The following is a 20,217-nucleotide window of genomic DNA, read 5'->3' on the forward strand; positions in this document are numbered from 1 at the left end:
CTTGAACATCGACATTGATAAAACTTTTTTCGTTCATTTTACACTTTCGATTTTAGAACTTTTTTTCCTTTCAAATCTTTTTCGTTACTTTTACCAACGATCGATTTTTTCAAACTTCGAATAAACTTTTCTCTCTCTCTCTCTCTCCCTCCCTGATTGACAATTAGAATTGATTGATTAACCTTGTTGTTTAGAAATCAATGACAATTAACCAGTTAATTAATCATTAATTTGATCATCTTGATTTCTTTCAATTTTTCAATCATGAATAGAAAATAACTTTTTTTTTGTTCGAAACTTTTTTAAATTTCTGGTTATTATTATCTTCTCAATAATTATGAATACATAAACAACTCACGATATTGAATAGTTAATTAATAATTGTTAACATAAATAGTTAATCATTCATTGAGAATGATTGTAGCATTTAATTTCAATTGATTAAGTTAAAGTTAAATTCTTGTAATCATTAACAATCAGCCAACAATTTAATTATAAACGTTTCTCACCTTCAATTTGAAAGAAACAAAAAAAAAGTTTCGACTTAAAATTAATTTCTGATCAATAATGATGGTAAATAGCTGATATCAATTAAATCAGATTGATGATGATGATCAACAACAACAATCATTTGATAATACTCCTAAGGGTATGCTGATGATGATGATGATGAGTATAATAAATATAGGTAAGACTGATGATGGTAAGAAGAATGAATTTTGAGAATAGAAAAAAAGAAAGAGAAAAAGAAAGAGATGAAAATGATTCTTTCTCACTGTCAAGAGTTGATGATGATGATGATGATACTTTTGATGATGGGAGAAGGCATAATGAGAGAATTGAGAAAAGAAATGATGATGATGAGAAAGGGAGGTTGTGACTATAGTTAAGAAAATGAAATGAGCCTCAATCGGGTTCATTAAGAATGGAGGATGATTAAGATGAGGATGAAAATGAAGATGAAGATGAAAAAAAAAGCCATTGCCTCTTTCGAGGCAATCGATTGAGATAATTTAAGACAAGCCCTGAGATGGCGTTAAGCATCAATAAATCACCAACATCCTCATCATCATCAAATAGCATCATCATAATAATAATCATCATCATCATCACTGATGCTATTAAAGGAGGAAGAAGATGAAAATGATGAGGATGAAAAAGGAAGACAATATATTACGGATCCGGATCATTTCGGACTCGTTCATTGCTATTACATGAAAAAAATGATGATGATGATGATGATGACGGTGAGATTGTATTTGATTTAGATGATGATGTGACAGTGAAGGTTGGTGAAAAAAGATGATGAGAGTGAGAGTGAGAGAGAGAGAGTATCCTTTGCCTTCAAAATGACCTTTATCCAGTGTAAAGGATGATGATGACGAGAAGTGGGTGGTTGGGTGGGAGAGAGAGAGAGAGAGAGAGAGACCAATGATAATCTATTAGAATAATGATGAAATATGTTTGTTGAGATGATGATGATGATGATTATTATTATTATTATTCTACTTTCTTTTATACACCAACAGATATATTTTCATATCAAGTTGATATATATCATCATCATCATCATAATCATCCTCATCATTTTTGTTTCTCTTTCTTTTCCTCTTTCTTTGTGAAAACTCATTTTTATCGTTGAAACAGCCAAACAATAAATGACACATAAGCAGTAACATATAAAAAGCCCATAGGAATCATTATAACCGTAAAAATTGCAAACAAAGTAAGAGAAAAAGAAAGAGTGAAAGATGATGATGATGATGATGATGAAAAGAAAGAGAAAAAGAAAGAGAGACAAATGTGAGTGTTTGAAGGGAACACATCAAAATGATGATGATGATAATCGTAGAAGATAGAAAGATGAAGAAGGATGGATTGGATCAAAATGGTGTCATGTGTGACATGAAAGTGAAAGATGAAAAGGAAAAGTTAGATGGAAGAAAAAAAGAAGATGATGAAAATGATGATGATGATAACATGATTTGATTGAAGTTTCTTCTTTCTTTCTTCTCTTTCTTTTCTGTCAGCTTGGCAGGAAACTTTCATCCTCATCATCATCATAAAACCTTCAGATACAACGTTACTTTTACTTCTTGTTTACAGTTTTGTCATTATTCCTGCTGATTCTTGGTTACATTATCTTCATCGTCATTACCTCTTCTCCTCTCTCTCTCTCTCTCTCTCTCTCACTTTAATTTTTCTTCCATATTTGATCTTCCTATTTTTTTATCTTCCTCATCATCTCATTTAAATTAAATGGTTATTAGTAGTTATTAGTAAATATGAAAGGTCAGAAAAATTGATATCCAATCATCATCGTTGTTGCCAAAATCACTGTCAACATATTTCCATCATCATCTCACCTTTTCTCTATCATCTTCTGTGTGTTCATCATCATCATCATCATCATCGTTGCTGATGAAATTTGATTTGATTTGATTTGATTTGATGTTTGCAATCAACATCATTTTGTATACATTTTTGTTTCTCTTCACCTTTTGTTGATGTTTCAAAAATCTGACAACAATAATCAACAAACACTCACACATTTTTACACCTTGATTGAGAAAAATAAACAACATGATTAACTTAATCAGTGTATCATCATAATCATCAAACTGTTAACTTTTTGATTGTTTGTTTGCAAATTAAATCAGTTTGAAATAAGATTATGATTGATCAGATGATAATCAGGTAACACAATCTAATATTATCAAATTGACACTTTTTGATTGTCTTCACGTTTACAACAATTTAAAATGTTAATTGTTCACTTTTTATATAAGTTGATTTACACCCGAACTATTACAATTAATTGTAATTATTTTAACCAAATTTAAGACCACCAGGAAATGCAAAGGCAATTATACCTTTTTTGATTAGTGAACAATTAAATTAACAGTCATTATAATTAATAAAAAATTAAGCAAATTTTTGTTTTCTTACAAAATTTATCAAAACAAAACTTTTCCTGCAATTAATTTATTGATTTTAATTGTTTCCCAACTTAGATTTGTATGTATGTATATTTTAATACCAGTGTGTGAGTATCATCATTATTTTTTGATTGTTGTTGTTATTTAGCTGATTGTAATCATGACTTTTAACTGCAACAACAAACAAATAAACAATAAATCAAATTAAAGATTAATTAATCTTTTAAAACAAAACAAAAATTAAAGGTAAAGTTAACAAGAAATGTTGAAAAAAAATGATTATAAAAGTCACGGATTGATTGAAATGCAATTTTAATCATGCAAAGAAATTAAATTTAATCGTAATCATAATAGTTAAATGAAAGGTAACATGATTTACTGTTGATTATGATTACCTATGAATAAACATGAAATCATAATAATATTGCAATGGGTTGTCATTGATTTACAAACACAGAGAGAGAGAGAGAGAGAGAGAGATGATGATGATGATGAAGTTAATGATGAGGATGAAGATGATGATCTGGTAATGATTATGATTAGCAAATTATTTGCATCAAGAAAATAATAAAATAAAGGTATTCAAAGGTGAGTAGAGAGAGAGAGAGAGAGAGAAAATTTTTTGTTCTTTCTTCTATTCATCATTATTTCAATTCTCATGTAGATATTAGTAATCGCTTGTTGATTGTTGGTTGTTGTTGACTGGATATTCAGGTGTTGGGTGTTGATGTTGATGTTGATGTTGTTGTGTGGCTTCTGGCTCTTAGTGTAACAAACTTGAATCTCCTTCAATGTCCTGGGAATGTCAAAAATAATCAATCAATCATTGGTTTCGGATCATTTAACTCTCGCCGAGTCACATCTCTCTCCCTCTCATCTTTATCTTCATCTCTTCTTTTCTTCATTGAGAGTTCCTATTAAAAGCAAGGTTAAGAGATGAAAAAGATGATAAAGATGATGATGATGATGAGTGAAACTGAAATATTTGCCCACCTTCCCCAATCTCAATGCTAAATATACACTCGCATTAACATCTCGCTTGTAACAATTGACAAACAATAGTTAATATCTAAATATTATCAGTCTATTTGAGTTTACCATTCAGATGAATGCCAATGAGAATCAGTATTATTTCAAGGCATTTGTCACTTGCAAGGTTGCAGAAACACCCATAATCATCATCATTATCATCATTCCTCTTCCTCCTTTCCACCCCACACCTCTCACACTGTTACCCTTCTTTTCATCATCTTCTTCTTACTGATTATCATCATCTTAACCACCTCAACCCCCAATAGCTTTTACCTCTCTCACTCTCTATGTAACCATCCATGTCCAATGTGGAAATGAAAAAATAGAGAGAGACAGAGAGAAAGAGAGAGAGAGAGAAAAAGAGAGGGAGAGAACGAGTGAGAGAGGGAAAAAAGAAAGTCAAACAAAAGAGAAAATGGTCATTTCTCATCTTCTCTTTCTTTTTCTCTTTCTCGTCATCTTCTTCCCCAACGTTAGGTAAATGGTGAATGGACAGATCGTCATAAATCATGATTAGGCTATAAGGTGACTTTGAATGGAAGAGGATTTAACTAATATTCAAGGCAATAAGCTAAAAAGCCATAATATATATAACAGAAATTGTAGCAAGATGATGAGGATGAGGATGATGGAAAGAAATATCAGAAGGATGAAAAGAAAGAGAAAAAGAAAGACAGAGAGAGAGAGAGAGAGAGTCTCCTTTTTCATCTAATATCAATCAATCGCTTTTTCTGTCTTCTCTTTTAACTTTGATTCTTTTCAGGTTAACTATTATACCTTTTCCTTGATAATGATTAACATTATTACTTCTGATGATGATTATTTATTATTGTTACTCTCTATTAATACAATAACAATCAATGAAAATCCCTGACAAACATTATCAACAACAGGATGATGTTAATCATCATCATGACAAAATCAATTATTATTATCAAATGAGATTGTAAAGTTAACCCGTTTGTTAACATATAATTTTCAATGTTAATCTCAATTATAAAGACTCTCAGGGAAATTAATTGTTTGCATTTGCTAATTAATGATTGCTAATTAATTAACTGCTGTCGTTAGCCTTAAGGCTTGATTATTTTATGTCATGTGGGTTTTTCAACATGATCAAATAATGATTTCCGTTCAATCATCATCATCATCAAACTATTAATACCTGAGACTTAATCATAATGATTAACCAATGGAGATGATTTTTTGATTTTTGATTATGATTGAAACCATATTTGGGATTTGACAACATTCAAGATCGTTGTGTGTGTGTGTGTGTGATGTGATTAAATGATAATCATTAATAATCAAAGATGCAAAAAGTTATTAAGCCATTTAATCATCTTTATGATGATTATCAAGTTATTAAAGGAAAGAAAAACTTGATTGAATCTATTTAATTAATCAGTTGATTGTAGCACAAACAAATTGAATTGATTTGGTATAACCACACACGCAGTTGTATAGTTATAATGTATTAATTATGATTAATAAACTATTGAGATCAGGTAGTAAATTGGTAATAAAAAAAAAGTAGAAAGAGAGTGAGAGAGAGAGAGAAACTAAATTAAATGCTAATCATTAACAACAATCAATGAACTCACAATTTCCTTAAACATAATAATATTAAAATGCAGGTTATAAATTGCGATCAACTTTCATGTAAATCAATCTTGATCTAATAATTATATGAAAGTAATCAATGAATCAGATTAGCCAATAAGATGAAGATTGAATAATTAAAATCAATCTCAATCATATTATTGATTATCAAGTGAATCAAAAATCAACATAATCAAAGAAAACAAGGTTACAGCAATTGAACAACAAATAACAACAACAATCAACATTAACATGGATCAAAAGGTAAGAATGAGAGAGAGAGAAAAGAAAAAAACAAAGGATGAAAACTGGAAATGGAAGATGATGAGGATGAGAAAAAGGGAAACAGGTAAATGATTGATTGTTTTAGAAAATTTTGTAGTGATTAGTAAATTGTTAGAGAGAGAGAGAGAGAGAGAGAGAGAGAGAGAGAGAGAGAGAGAGATGTTAAATTAATAGCATTTTACACAGAATCAATTCACTGGTTTTTAACACACTGATGATGAAGAATCACAAGAAGATGAGGATAGACTGACAAAGATGATGATGAGGATGAGGATGAGGATGGAGAAGGGTTTGTATATATTATGTTTCTGATTGATGAAAAAAAAGTTATACTGATAATTGGGTTGTTGTTGTTTCTCTTACAATTATTGTCAGGTAAATGAGAGTTGATCTCAGGTAAACAGATCCTCTATAATTAAGGCCATACCTGTAATAAACAACAACAAGAAAAACATACTCTCTCTTTCAGTCATCATCAACAATAACATCATCATCATGTAAAAGAAAATTTTTTAAAACAAAAATTAATCAACATGATAAATGATGTTGATGGGGAAAAGTGAGTAAGTGAGTAAGAGTGAGAGAGAGAGAGAAAGAAGTTACCTGGATAAAGGTAATAATAATCTTCTTCTGATAATGATAATAGTAATCGCGCCAATGCGATTCTTGTAACTTTACCTTCAGCATCTTCATCATTTTTTCATCTTCCAAAACTCTGACAAAGATGATAATAGTAACCAGCGTCTTCGTCTCAAGGTAAGCGTGGGTAAAGAGCTTGGACTTTGCAATGGACTCAACCTCAACTGTCTCATTCCTTATATCTACAGGGCTTTTCAAAGGTAATTTATTTCATCATCCTCATCATCCTCATCTTCATCTTTGATTATATTTTTTTATAATGCATTTCAATGCATATAAATCATTTTTTATTATGTTGCCAATATAACAACGGTCAGATATTAAGATTATTTCTGATCAACTTTTATTAATAGTGAGGAAAAAAAGTGATTAGTAAATTGTTTGAGCAATGATTAATTACTATTGATAATTATCAGTAATTATTTGAATGTAATTCAAATTATAAGATGATTTAAATTATCGCTTTTGGTAAATTTATTAGTAATTTTGTTTGTTGTTGTCACGTTTAATTGGATTTAAATGTTAATTCATCAAGAATTTAATTTTTTTTTCTCTCTCTCATTTGATTGTTTGGTCGATTCTTATTCTAAGAGTTATGATAATCTTCATCAATACCTTGCTCATCATATTTCCGATGAGATGTCAAGTAAATATCAATGAGTTTTCATATTACCTTTAAATTGAATTCATTGAATCAAATGTTCAGTGGATTCAGTGTATTGAAACTTGTCCTACCAGAATAATTTCAATACTAGATTTTTTTCTGGTTTGTATGTTTTCATCATCATCATCATCATGGTTATCTTCATCTTCATCTTCATCCTCATCTTTCAATTTCTAATTCAATTATTCGGATGATGATAAATTCAAAATGTATGTAACTGTTTGTTGTTGTTGTTATATTGGTGTTGATTGAACTGGATCAAGATATTTATCACAAGTTTCTGTTGATTTTTCACCAATAACAATTTAAATTGTGGTTAAATTGTTACCTTTAATCACTATCATCATTTGTTGAAAACTATCCTCCTGTTGTTGACAATCACTGTTTAAATTGTTGCATTCAACTTAACGAATCTTCAATTGCAACTAATCATAATCCATTAGGTTAACTGTCAATGTTGGTAATTAATTATTAAGACAAAAAGTTGATTGTTGCAGTTAATTTGTTTGGTAGAAATGTTTTTAGATTTCCCTCCAAAAAAAACAAAATAAAACAAAATAAGTTGACCGAGTTAATTGTTACCAATTAAATGTAAATATCACACTAATCATACACTTCGTGAAAGTTTCATCCCAATCTATTGATCATCATGATTAAGATTATCTTTGGATGATATAAATAGTCAGAGGAAGATGAACAACAAAAAGGTAACAATCAACGCCTCAGGGCAAGTTGACTTTCTTTGCTTAGTTTGTTTTTTTAACTTGATTGTAAGTTAATTCAAAAGTAATCAACTAAATGATTATAATATTAGTCTTGTAATTGTGTTAATCCGTTACTTTGTTTTGATACACAATTGATTTAGTTAATTGGTCCTAAAACTAAATATTGAGAGTTGATTAACTGTGAGAAAATCAAATTGAAAATCTGATTAATTCATTTGATTGTTGTTGTTAAGTAAATCAAGTTATCGTCATTAAATTAACATTTTAATCAGTTAAGAATGAGATAATTGTTTACCTAATACGGTTAATTGTTGTCAAGTAATTAAAGAAACAATTTAAGGTAAGGTTAGTTGATGGTAAATGATTAGTTGATTGTGATAACCTAGAAAATTTGATTCGACCATGAAAATTGATAACATCATCAAAATAAATCATTTTTAATCACATTTACCTTTTTTCTTAATTATTATCATTATTATTGTTAAATCAGTTTCGTTATTTTCACTTTAAATTAAATGGAAAAGTAAACTTGTTTAATTGTAACAATTAAGAAGGTAAAATAAAATTAAACTTACTTTCTGATCGTTTAGGTCGATCCTGTTTCTTTCTTGGCATCCTGGTAATTAATAACAATATAATTAATTGTTGTAATCAAAAACAACAAAACTGTTAATCAATAAATTAGAACTTTTTTTTTGTTAATTTTGATTCTTTAGGTAAAATTAATATTCATATAAATTGAAAGCAAAAATTTGGTGAACAAGTAACAATGTTGTTAAGGTTGACAATTTGTTGTCGTTACAATTAAATATCAAAGTGTTGTTGTTGTTGTTGTAATAATTGTTAACTGTTGTTATTATTGTTGTTGTTGCTTGATATTTTGATGTTGCTGTTGGAGTTTAAGTTGGAGTTGATAATATAACAATCTTTGTGATTAAGGTAAATGTTGACGTTGTTGATGTTGATGTTTATGATGAAGGTGAAGGTGATGAGGATGGAGATGAAGATGATGATGATGGTGATGATGGTGAGCAAAAATTGTAATTGTTACTGATGTAAACACTTAGATTTCCTTTCTTGGTTTTTTTCTTCTCTTTCTTTCCCATTCTAGCTCTTCTTGCGATTGAGCTGGAAATTGCATTCGAGTTGTCAGTCACCTTATCATCATCAGTGAGTCTGTTTGATGAGTTTCTCTTCCTCCTCTCATCATCATCTTCTGACTACCAACGCCATCTTGAGGATTCTTCAAATCTTCCATTCGTTTTCATCTTCTTTTATCGTCATCTTTGCTTTTATATTGGGTTTTTGGTCCATCGCTTTGGCTTTTCATTGACAACATTTAATTGTTGGTCAATATTTGCATCATTTGGATATTGATAATTAACTTACCCGTTTGTTTGTTGCCAATTGAAAGACTTGTGGGCTCGTTTTGTTTGTTATTGTTGTTGAGATGTTAAGGTTAAGTTTTGTTTTGTTTAGTATTTGGCTAATTTTCTCATTAATTGTAAACTTTGATCAACATATTCACCACCAAAATGGTTCCAATGGTTAAGATAGTGAAACAATTGATACAATTCTTGTCTCTCATCAAATCCTGGGCCTTTTTTGAGTAAATTAAAGTATGAGGAGTAAAATTGTTGACGAAAACCACCAAACATACAGGAAATTGACAAATCAAACTCGTGATGACCATAAAAAGAAGCCGGATCAAAGATGATCGGCTCATCTTCAGTTTCACCGGCATTACCACCCCAAAGGTCTCCATGTAAAAGAGAGGGTTTAATTGTAATATCCTTTTCTTTCAAGGGTTTAAAAAATTTGGGTATAATTAGTTGAAGTTTAGACCAGATTTCACCAATCTCCCTGTGGCCATGATCTGATTGAATCATTCGGATTTGAGTATCTAAACGATTACGAGCAAAAAATAAAAGCCAATCATCAGACCATTCATTGTCCAAAGGTATTTTACCACAACACGTAGCCATATCAAAGCCAAATTGATTGATATAAGGTCTTGCTGCCTCTTTCCCGATCCAATTTTCTAACCTTTTCTCCTCCAATTCGAGATTAAAATTATCTAAATGAAGCTTTGCCAATTTATCTCCACATTGAGCCTGATACTTGTTCAATCCTTTCAAATCCTCAATATACTCCATTACAAGAACTGCACCTTGTTCCTTGTGAGTAAAATCCATGGTGAATTTTGGTTTAGGTACTCGAATAGCTTGAGTGGCCGCAATTGATTCCAATGAGAAAAACTCTCCCTGAAACATGAAACCAGAATCCGAAGCGGTGTTACTTTTAATATAGATTTTATTTCCATCATCAATCTCATAAACAGCACCAAGGTTGACACAACCACCCAAACCAGAGGTTAATTTACAGAATATTCTGGTGTCCAGTCTATCCTTAATCTCATCTTCAATATTCATCCTGTAACCAAATAACAATCAATAAAAGAGAGAGAGAGAAAAGATAAATAAAACCAAGAAATAAACACAATCACATGGGAGATGAAAATGAAAAAAACATAAATCAAATGACTTACATTAGATGTCAGTGTTTAAATGTTTCACCAGATTGTTGAACGACTAGTAAAAGGTAAGAAATCAATAAATTGTGACAATTAAGTGAAAAGAAAAACCAAAATTAAACCGAATTAAAAATGAGCAAAAGAAAAACAAATCTCATCAAAAAAGAAAATCTGGTTTTCGTTTCCATGGTGATGTAAACAAACAGGAACAGAATTTATTTTCTCCATTTACTTTTTTTTCCTTGACACTTTGTTTTCTTTTCTTTACAATTTCAATTGTTTAGTTGTTCTTTCTAATGATTTATAATTAATGTGATGTTAATCATTGTGAGTTTCAATTGATTCCAAATTGAAACAATTTACTAATCATGAATTGAAAGGAAATTGCCACGGATACAATTCTTGGATTAACCTTTTTTTTGGTGATCTCTCTTCAAACTGGTTCTCCATCTTGGATTTTTTTTCTTCTTCTCTTTTTCTTATCTTATGAGTAACCTTATCAAAGTGACCAATTGACCTATTGTCCATTTAGATTGTCAGCTACTTGTACATCTCAAGTGTCTAATTACTTCTCCAATTAACCTGTGGTATAGAAAATATCAAAACAGATTCTTTGGATCAAGAGGAGTAACAATATGAATGGTAAATCTAAATTATCATTTTTCTCTTTAATTGTATTCACTCTAATTGTTTAATCTTTTTTGTTTCTATATTAGATTCGTCATCAAATGGTAATGATTCCTCGGAAATTGACAAGATTGTCCAAGATGCTAAGGAGCTTTATGAACGGTTAATTGTTGATGAAGAAACAGCCAATGAGTTGCTATGTAAAGCCAATTTTATCAACAACTCGGCGGTCACAATGTTAGAGGTAATCAATTGGATCGATTAATTTTGATGATGATGATTAATTGATGATATTAACACTGATTGTTTTTGTCTATTCTCTTGATTTATAGTACCAAGATATTATCGAGAAATTAGAGCAAGACAATAATGATGATACAACTCAAGTTTCATCTATTGTTACCGAAAGTCAACAATTAAATCGTCTAAGGAATGAAAATGCTCAATTAAAAGTAGCTCTTGAAGATCATCAATTTGCTTTGGAATTGATTATGAGTAAATATCGACAGCAAGTGTGTAAATTTTTAAATTACCATAGTAATCAAAAGATACCCACAGTTAAATCAAGTTGTGATTCGTCTACGGTGTTAAATTTATCGTCACAAATTAAGGAGATGGCACAATTAATGATGGATTCCATTGAGAATGATGAAAACAATCAAATGGCTCGTGATAAAATCATCTCACAATTAACCATTGAGAATGAAACTCTAAGGGAGTTGGTTAAAATTGCTCTTGAATTTCAATCAATCAAGAAGGAGGATGTTCCAAGTGATATATTAGTGAATATCCGATAATCTTGATCCAATTAATTATATTCACTGATTGTCAATCATTTATTCAAATCAAATCAAACAAATTATTACATCTTTTTATGGAAAATGGCAAAAATTGAAACCAAACTAATCAATCCTATTGTATCTCGTTGGATTGTTTAGTCAAAACAAATTGTAATTAATTGATTGTAACAATAATTTTTTTTATAATCACCTAATCGAAAGGCTTAATTGTAAAAGATATGAACGGATAGTTGACCGATCGATTGGTCAGCTAGTTCCTTTTGTGAATTAAAAAAAAAGCTTAATTTTAGAAATTTAATTTACACAGAGAAGCTTTTTCTTCACTCTGACTAATTAAATTGTTCTGACCAATGAGAAATTAAATTGTCTAGAACAGTTAAGTTGAAACATTTTCTTTTTATTAGATCAAAATTATTTTAGACTTCAAATCATGATTCAAATGAGAATTCAAATTATCACCAGAAAACCATTTTTATAACACAATTAAGATACTTGAAAGTTTATCATCATTAATCCTTTGTGAAGGCTTTGAATTAATGGAATCACTAATTAAATCTGATTTAGTTAAATATTTGTTCATTAGTCTATTGGTTTAGCTTAGTTATCTGAGAATTATTAATTGTTAATGAAGAACTATGATTGACAATTAATTTTGAAATTTGGGTAACTGATTTGATTTGATTTGAATCATGAAATGAATTAGTATTAACAATACTTTCCAAGTTTAGTTCATTTCAATTGTTTTTTTTTCTTTCATTTGAACTGTTAATTTGGTTTTCTTTTCTTTTTTTTTTCTTCTTTGCTCGTTATTAAACATTAATTCTCCGATCGTTGTTTATAGTTAAAGATGGAGCTATAAGTTGGGTGTATATTTACATCTTAATTGTTGATGAGGAATTTTTCGTTTGTATGGAAAATAAGGAGAGAGAGAGAGAGAAGGTGAAGTCTATTCACAGAGACATGATGAAAAAACAATGAAATGGTTATAAATTTATAGCGAGGGTTTGGTGGGAAGGATGCGAAGAACGAAAAAAAGTGTACTTGTAAATCAACAGGTAACGTTTTCAAGTAACAACAAGACAGTTAAGGATTTGACTGGAGCTTAAGGAGAGGTAATCATTTTGTTTTAAGATTAAGAAAGATGATAGAAGTGTCAATATGAACATTATTGCTCTTGGTACAACATATAAAGAGGTGACAAAATTTTGCATTAGAAAAATTCTCGAGCTCAACTTGCCAAAATTATTAATTACAAAAGTTGTTGGAAGAGAGAGAAGGAGAGAGGAAGGGCAAGGGGGGAGTGTTCAAGAAAGAACATGATGATGAATGTCGAATGAATTTTTTACGATGAAAAAATGGCGATGGCAAAGCTACAATGTTATGCAAAAGGTGAATGAAATATGTAGATGGTAAGAGATGACGAGAAAAGTAAACGAAAAAAGGTGAACCATTTTCTTTTGTTTCTTATATTACTCCATGTGAGATTGATTTGATGATGAAGATGATCCTGGTCCATGGAGATTATTTGTATTTGGGTATTGATGAAGATAATTACATCGAGCCATGAATCGGCAACTTCCTGATTTTAGGAAATAACGACATACTGGTGGAGGTCGAGGTCTTGGTGGCCATCCTCCTGGTCCCCCTTGAAAACCGGGCATTGGTGGTCCTGCTGGTCCCCCTGGCATAGGTCGAGGTGGAATCATTCGAGAACCAGCTCCAGGAGGAAGGTAAGGTCCAGGCCCAGGTCCACCGGGTCCGGCGAAAGGTGGATATCCAGCGACTGGGGGAACAAATCCAGCCGAAGGGAAAGGTGTTCTACCGCCCACTGGCACACCTGGAGCTCTGGTATTCATTCCTGGGCGAGGGAAAGATCCAGGAACACCGGCTTGAGAGCCGATGGGTAATCCACGATTTGCTGGATAATTTTCACCAGTTCGAGGTTGAGGTGGAGGTAATGAAGAGTAATCGGTAATGGTAAAGTTTTCATCTTCCAAGGGAATCACAGTTGGACCATCATTTCTTTCACCACCAGGCTCCATTGCATCAGGTTCTTTAGGATAATATTCATTGGGATTTTCTTTAATTGGGAAGAAATCCGCATTGAGTAATACATTGTTCGCCATTGCGGCTTGTATACGTTTCTCTTCTGATTGACTTCCTGATTCAATTAAAGGTAATCCAGGAGGAAGATCGATTAAAATTAATTTCCAAGGAAGATAAGTAATGCACTTGTCTGTTGATGGTGTCATTGTAGCAGCCGGTGTACCCGGATTACCACGATTACTTCTGAGTTGTTGTAACATTTGTCTCTCATTCCTTATATCATTAGCACGGAAATCACCGAAATTTGATTTAGATACGTTGGTTCTTTCAGTTTCATCAAGCTCAAAGAATTTAATCTCTCTAAGTCTATCATCACCTCTCCATCGAACTGATTTTTTAGATTTACCAGATTGTCTACCATAACTAAGAATTGATTTTATCACACCAGATAATTTGCTTGGCTCAATTTCAGGTATAACCAAATTATCAAGTTCCGGAACAATTGGTAATTTATCATTATCATCATCAATATTATTGTTAGTATTTGTATTGCTAAAGTTAGTATTACTATTTGAATCATCTCCTGATGCTGATGTAATCCTTTCCTCTTCTACCTCATTTGATGTATCGTCATTGAGGTCCATTGGTTCTTGGCCTGTTCCAGGTTCATCAGCCTGATTGGAATCACCAGTACCAGAGTCTTTGGCAGTATTACTACCTGGGGTTGATGAAGATTTTGATTTCGAGTCAGATTTTCTTCTTTTTCTTCCTTGACCAGTAGTTGAGAGACTCACTATATCTTCAATAAATCCTACTGCTTCTTTTAGAGTAGGTTTTGATGGTTGTTTACTTGCAGTTTTGGACTGAACGGGTTGACCAATATTGGAAACTGGCGTTGAATTGTTATTGTTTAAATTATTACTTTTATTACCAGGACCAGATTTATCGGGATTATCATCTCCTTTCTTGTTCAGACCTTTAGACTTTCCAGAGCTTGCATTGAGTTCCTCTAAAATACCAACACTACGAGATTTACCATATTTAATCTTAGCAGTGGTTCTTGGGCGATTAACATTGCTCACACTTTCATTAGTTGCCACATCTTCAGCTGTTTTAGTTAAATTTTTGGCTGTAATTACATCACCAGAGTTATTAGCATCACCTCCTGTACCTTTAACCTTATTGATTTTACCAGTATCACCATCATCATCATCTTGTGACTTTTCTTTTTTCCTTTTCTTTTTGGCCAGATTTCCATTGTTAACATTTTCATTTGGTTTAATTAACTCTGTCCACTTGTTGACCACCAATTTAGCCTTATTGGAAACCTCTTTGTCAGAGTGTTTAGATAAACTTTTAACCAGCTTTGGTGTATCATTCTGTTTGAGCCTATCAATATTCATAGGACACTTAACAAGAAGGTCCAACAATTCACAGATAAATCGATAATTGTCCACATCGATAGACTCTTTTAACCAGGCATTGATCAAGTCCCAACCATCACGTTCCAAAAAGCTTGAAAAGTAAATAGAACAAAAAAAAACGAGAGAAATTAGAAAATATAAGTTCAGCAGAACAGTTGAAAAGAACAAGAAAAAAAGAGGGACAGAGTAACATAGGAAGAGAACGTGATACACACAGAGAGTTGACACAAGAGAAAGAGAACAAGAAAGAAAGAGAGAGAGAGAAAAAGGAGGAAAATGGGAAAAAGATGAAAACATTGCACTTACCATAGTAAAATATCCGGTGTTGTCGCAAGAAGTATATTACAGTAAACGCATCGGCTGACCAATTTTTTCGAGTATCTTTTCATCAACTGGGATAAACGAGGCACATCTGACAGAGACTTGATTCCACCTAAAACGGTGAGTAAAGGCCTGAAAGCCTTAAGCAAATCCGTTGGGTCAACGGGAGCCATTATTCAATTGTCTTGTCAAGTCTTTTTCTCTGTCTCTATATACAGTCAATTTTTTTTACGTCTCCAAAAAAGAAAAATAATTTAGAGAGACAAAATTGTTTCAACTGTATATTCATATATATATGTTTGTGAATGTATACATATAATATTATTTTTTTTTCTTTCTCTGTAATATAATGTGAAAATTAAGAAAGAAAGAAAAAAAAGAGGAAAATAAAGGGAAAAAGAGAAAGGTAAAAAGGGAAAGAGAAAGAGATAGGAAGAAAGAAAGAAAGAGAGAGAGAGAGAGAAAGGTTGACTTGTAGAAGAAAAAATGGAAAAAAAAGTGCAGCCTTGTTAGATGTTTAGATTTCAGTTTAATTTTTAGTTTGTATTATTTAAATCATCCAGTGATGTTGATAACTGTATTTAGAGGGGAACATATTGATAGAGAAATATTTTGAGGTAATAAGATAGATAATATATTAGATAACAATAAGAATTAAAAGAAAACAATTAGAATTTAGAAAAAAAATATTTTCAATATCCATTGGAATAAGGAAAAAGGAGAGACAACAAAAAGGACAAACTGGTAAAGAGAAGAAAAAAAAAAGAATCTCGATATTTGGATAGAATATTTTTCGATACTTTTGATTGGATGAAATATCAGAATAAATGGAAAAAGAGAGTAAAAAGAAAGAAGATTAATTTCGATAAGTATCATATCGATACTTGTTCTTTATTCTATTCGATACAAGAGGATAATAATTTTTCCAATATAATCAATAGATGGAGTTACTAAATTCTCTTTCTTTTTACTTTCTTTTCAAAGAGAAACTCAATTTTTTCTTGTTCTTTTCTCTTCCTCATAAAGTGTTTCCATCTAGTGAGAAGAGAAACAAACTTTTCTTTAGAATATTTTTTTATTCTTTTCCAGATGTCACTAGTCTATTCTTATTAGAGTTAAACCGATTGATGATTAAATCAATTTCTATTGTTTATTAATTAATGTGATTTTCTTAATAATTTTTGAACGAAAATTAATTAAATAGAAACACGTGCAAGTAGTTAATGTAAATTAATCAATTTCCATGGTTTTAGCTGGTGACAAAATTGTTTCTCTTTTTGGATAAACTGTTTTTTCCTTGGACCAATTTTAGTTTAAATAGTAAGTTGATTCTCAAATTAAGTTATCGCTTCTCGGCCTCCTAGGCTAAGATCAAAGTGTAGTATCTGTTCTTATCAGCTTGATCGCTGGTACCCGGTGCACTCCACCGGTACGCGATTGAACATATTTTTGCAACAGGGTGAAAGTCTTGGCTTGCTGAGACCTCACCGAGGGTTGGCCTGGCATTGCAGTACCGTCAGGATCCGGCCCATTAAAAAAAACAAACCAAAAATAGAAAAGCAAACTGATTAGACTTTGTTAGTTTATCATCTCTCCCACTTTTCTTTAATCATCAAATATTCTTGATTGGTGCTAATTTGATTCCTTCTTTTTTGTTATATTTACTCAAGTTCTTCTCTTACAAATCAACTTGACCTAAAAAGGAAAAATTGAGAAAATCAATTGTTTTAAGAAAAAGTAAAGAGAAAAAAAAATCAAATCAATAAGATCAAATTAGTTTAATTGTTCTAAATTTTGTTAAGGTTCAATTAACTTTTCGTTGATTTTTAATTTTACTCTTTTCGTTTCCTAATTGTCTGTCAATTGGACAAAAAGAGTTGATTTTTGCTCTTCTATCAATACCTGATTATAAATCGGAAACACAACATTCAAAGTCTTCGAGTAGTTTCCTTGATTCTATTGATTATAATCCTCTTCAATTAAAATCTACGAATGATTAATTTTTGTAGTATTTTAATCAATGCACTTGATTTGTTTACTTTTTTAGTGATTAATTAAACATTTAAACCACAACTTATCTCGACTATTTATCAATGAAACATCTGATTAGAGATTCTAACAATTAACGATGAACACTTTGATTGTCTTAGAAGATTAAAGTTTCGAATGAATTATTTTCTCTATTATTTGGAATTTAATTTTATTCATTTTTTTGTAAAGTTTATTTTATTTATCGATTCATTTTTTAGGATCGATTTTTATCAACTTGAAATGATGGACAGTTCAACAAACGAAACGCAGATTCCAAATGATTGTGTCAACAATGGTTATCGTTACTTCATCGAAGGGACCATTGGACTGATCGCCGGTTCTCTCGGTGGTTCTGCTAATGTTTTCGTTGGTCAACCAATGGACACTTTAAAGGTCAAATTGCAAACTTTTCCTCACCTTTATTCAGATAGTTTTCAATGTTTCAAGAAAACTTTAGCCAATGAAGGTTTTTTTCGCGGTCTTTATGCTGGTACACTTCCCGCTTTAGCTGCAAATATCGCCGAGAATTCAGTTCTATTTGCTGCCCATGGATTTTGCCAGAAAGGTGTCACATCGATCACTGGAAATTTAGGCTCTCCCACTCCACTGGAAAACGCTGTCGCTGGTTTTTTCGCGGCGTTTTTTTCCTCTTTTACCCTTTGTCCCACCGAACTAGTCAAATGTCGCCTTCAATCATTACACGAAACTGGTCATAAAGGAAAAGTGTAAGAATTTTCCTCAGGGATGTTGTCAATTATTAAATTGTGATTGATTTCTTCATCTCTTAGCTCTGCTATTGGAATAACTGGTCAAATAATAAGAGACGAGGGTTTACTTGGACTGTTCAGAGGATTCACTCCCACTTTAGCTCGAGAAATGCCAGGTTACTTTTTTTTCTTCGGAGGTTATGAAGCATCAAGATTTTTTCTTACCGATGGTCAACCAGAAAAAGCAGGTATGTAATTTAGGTAATTTAGTTAATTGTATCCACCATGTAATTTAACATTTCTTTGTTTAGGTCTTGGTACAACTATTGTCGCTGGTGGAATTGGTGGAATGTGTCTATGGACTTCGATATTTCCCTTTGATGTGGCCAAATCTCGAATGCAAATCGAACCAACCAATGAATCAATGTTCAAAGTTATCAAAAGGATTTACCTTTGTGATGGATTTCGAGCTTTATATAAAGGATTAGGTCCAACTTTACTTAGAACTTTTCCTGGAACCGGAGCTCTTTTCGTAGCTGTTGAATATTCAAAAGTTTTTATGACGACAAACGCACAATCCTATGGATGGTTATAATAACAATTATCTAGAATTTAGAATTAGATTTAAATTATTTTTTAAACTTCGTTGCCAATTTCGTAGATTTTTTCATGTTCAAGTAAATTAAATGAATTACATTGTAATCAAGAATTGATTTGGTTGACTGATAACGATTCACTATCAACAATTAACAACAACTTGCCCTCAACACTGACACTCAACACTGGATCCATTAGTTTTAATGATAAACTAGAAAGTGAATATAATTAACTAACTATTAGTTAACCTAATTAAATGTTTACTTTCAATAGTAGGACCCAAAGGTAAACAAAGAGGATGAGACAATTAACTTAATTATGATCAAACCAGTTTTGACTCAATGTTGGGTAGATGTCCTTGTAATTGTGTCTCATCATTTGACAATCAGCAAACAATTTAGAGTGATAAATAATAATAATACCTGATTACAATTGCATCTTAAATGTAATCAAGTTTGTGTTAACAATTCACAACACTCAAATTAATTTAGAAACTTTAATTTAACGACAACAACAAATTTCCCATTACAATTTAAATCCAATAATTAACTAAGTATATTATTGGAAAAGGAAATGGGATATTAACCTGTTGCTGTTGTCAAGGATTTTTAAAATTCAAAAGTTAATCAATGATTAAATCAAATTGTTGAATAGATGATTAGCTAAAATAAATCTTTTCCTTCATGATTAAAATCAGGTAAACAATTAAGATTTGATATGATTAGGAAACCATAGTGAATCCTAATTAAGGTAAAATAATAACAAATCAATACTGTTGAGTGTTAAATCATCAAGAAACAAGAAAATATTGATTACAATTAATTTATTGTTGATTGAGAAAATAAAATTCTCACAAGAAAACAATTAATTACTAAATCATCGGAATAGAAAGTGATATGAAAAAAGTAATTAGAGAAAAGGTAACAATTTAATTAATATTGATTGAGAAACAAAACAAAGACCACAAATTGAAAATCAAGTAATCGGAAGATTAACTAATTGCTTGAAGCTGATTTAAATTAACACACACACCTTGATATCCTTTAGGGTAAAGTAAACAATTAGTTAATGATTATAACAATTTAGGTTAACCCCTTTTATAACATGAACAAGATTAAATTGTCATATTTAACTAAATGGTTTTCCTTTGTGTTGTTGATGATTATAAATAACATTGAGAAAAAAAATTAAAGGTCAATCAGATGATTGAAATTTGAATGAAGATTTTGACTCAATTCAAGTGAT

General features: G+C 31.0%; 5 protein-coding genes and 1 non-coding gene across 9 annotated transcripts in view; 3 read left to right on the forward strand and 3 right to left on the reverse strand.

Moving 5' to 3' along the window:
- LOC128388807 (uncharacterized) overlaps positions 1-8,601 on the reverse strand; it is a 38,772-nt gene extending 30,171 nt beyond the window's left edge. Inside the window, exon 1 of the mRNA XM_053348265.1 lies at positions 8,462-8,601. Within this exon, the coding sequence (XP_053204240.1) occupies positions 8,462-8,501 (40 nt within the window). The 5' untranslated portion in view covers positions 8,502-8,601. The remainder of the gene's footprint in view (positions 1-8,461) is intronic.
- LOC128388814 (ketosamine-3-kinase-like) lies at positions 8,556-10,589 on the reverse strand. 2 transcript variants are annotated; one of them, XR_008325338.1, is made up of 3 exons: positions 10,435-10,589; positions 9,276-10,319; positions 8,556-9,208 (listed from the first exon to the last, which is right to left on the reverse strand). XR_008325338.1 is itself a non-coding variant. In XM_053348273.1 (2 exons), coding segments are annotated over exons 1-2 (960 nt in total). In that variant the 5' UTR covers positions 10,437-10,589; the 3' UTR covers positions 8,556-9,361. The 2 variants fall into 2 exon arrangements, 1 of the variants encoding a protein (XP_053204248.1); XM_053348273.1 differs by having other exon boundaries at positions 8,556-10,319.
- A 95-nt stretch (positions 10,590-10,684) lies between these two features.
- Positions 10,685-12,144, forward strand: LOC128388818 (FGFR1 oncogene partner 2 homolog). The gene is made up of 3 exons (XM_053348280.1): positions 10,685-11,061; positions 11,136-11,290; positions 11,379-12,144. The coding sequence occupies exons 1-3, from the start codon at positions 11,055-11,057 to the stop codon at positions 11,841-11,843; spliced, it is 627 nt and encodes a 208-aa protein (XP_053204255.1). The 5' UTR covers positions 10,685-11,054; the 3' UTR covers positions 11,844-12,144.
- A 78-nt stretch (positions 12,145-12,222) lies between these two features.
- On the reverse strand, positions 12,223-16,354 carry LOC128388808 (serine/threonine-protein phosphatase 1 regulatory subunit 10-like). Its single transcript, XM_053348266.1, has 2 exons — positions 15,623-16,354; positions 12,223-15,407 (listed from the first exon to the last, which is right to left on the reverse strand). Exons 1-2 carry the CDS (start codon positions 15,808-15,810, stop codon positions 13,316-13,318), a joined length of 2,280 nt encoding a protein of 759 aa, XP_053204241.1. The 5' UTR covers positions 15,811-16,354; the 3' UTR covers positions 12,223-13,315.
- Positions 15,626-19,084, forward strand: LOC128388815 (mitochondrial ornithine transporter 1-like). 3 transcript variants are annotated; one of them, XM_053348276.1, is made up of 4 exons: positions 15,626-15,757; positions 17,887-18,393; positions 18,457-18,623; positions 18,687-19,084. In XM_053348276.1, exons 2-4 carry the CDS (start codon positions 17,909-17,911, stop codon positions 18,968-18,970), a joined length of 936 nt encoding a protein of 311 aa, XP_053204251.1. In that variant the 5' UTR covers positions 15,626-15,757; positions 17,887-17,908; the 3' UTR covers positions 18,971-19,084. The 3 variants fall into 3 exon arrangements, with proteins under 3 accessions (XP_053204251.1, XP_053204250.1, XP_053204249.1); XM_053348275.1 differs by lacking the exon at positions 15,626-15,757 and adding an exon at positions 16,752-16,957 and having other exon boundaries at positions 17,858-18,393; XM_053348274.1 differs by lacking the exon at positions 15,626-15,757 and adding an exon at positions 16,752-16,957.
- On the forward strand, positions 16,982-17,174 carry LOC128388822 (U2 spliceosomal RNA). The gene has a single exon (XR_008325342.1). It is a non-coding gene; the product is annotated as a U2 spliceosomal RNA (small nuclear RNA).
- Positions 19,085-20,217: the final 1,133 nt, after the last annotated feature.

This window comes from Panonychus citri, unplaced genomic scaffold (assembly GCF_014898815.1).
Source record: "Panonychus citri isolate SS breed McGregor unplaced genomic scaffold, ASM1489881v1 Contig00102, whole genome shotgun sequence".
Taxonomy (NCBI): domain Eukaryota; kingdom Metazoa; phylum Arthropoda; class Arachnida; order Trombidiformes; family Tetranychidae; genus Panonychus; species Panonychus citri.

What these genes read in the sequence shown, in the direction of transcription:
- LOC128388818 (XM_053348280.1), top strand. An exon ending in CGGCGGTCACAATGTTAGAG is followed by an intron (nt 11,291 to 11,378) that starts GTAATCAATTGG and finishes CTTGATTTATAG; the next exon opens with TACCAAGATATTATCGAGAA.
- LOC128388815 (XM_053348276.1), top strand. Translation starts at nt 17,909, where the DNA reads ATGATGGACAGTTCAACAAACGAAACGCAGATTCCAAATGATTGTGTC. An exon ending in ACTGGTCATAAAGGAAAAGT is followed by an intron (nt 18,394 to 18,456) that starts GTAAGAATTTTC and finishes TTCATCTCTTAG; the next exon opens with CTCTGCTATTGGAATAACTG. An exon ending in TGGTCAACCAGAAAAAGCAG is followed by an intron (nt 18,624 to 18,686) that starts GTATGTAATTTA and finishes TTCTTTGTTTAG; the next exon opens with GTCTTGGTACAACTATTGTC.
- LOC128388808 (XM_053348266.1), bottom strand. Translation starts at nt 15,810, where the DNA reads ATGGCTCCCGTTGACCCAACGGATTTGCTTAAGGCTTTCAGGCCTTTA. An exon ending in ACACCGGATATTTTACTATG is followed by an intron (nt 15,408 to 15,622) that starts GTAAGTGCAATG and finishes TTACTTTTCAAG; the next exon opens with CTTTTTGGAACGTGATGGTT.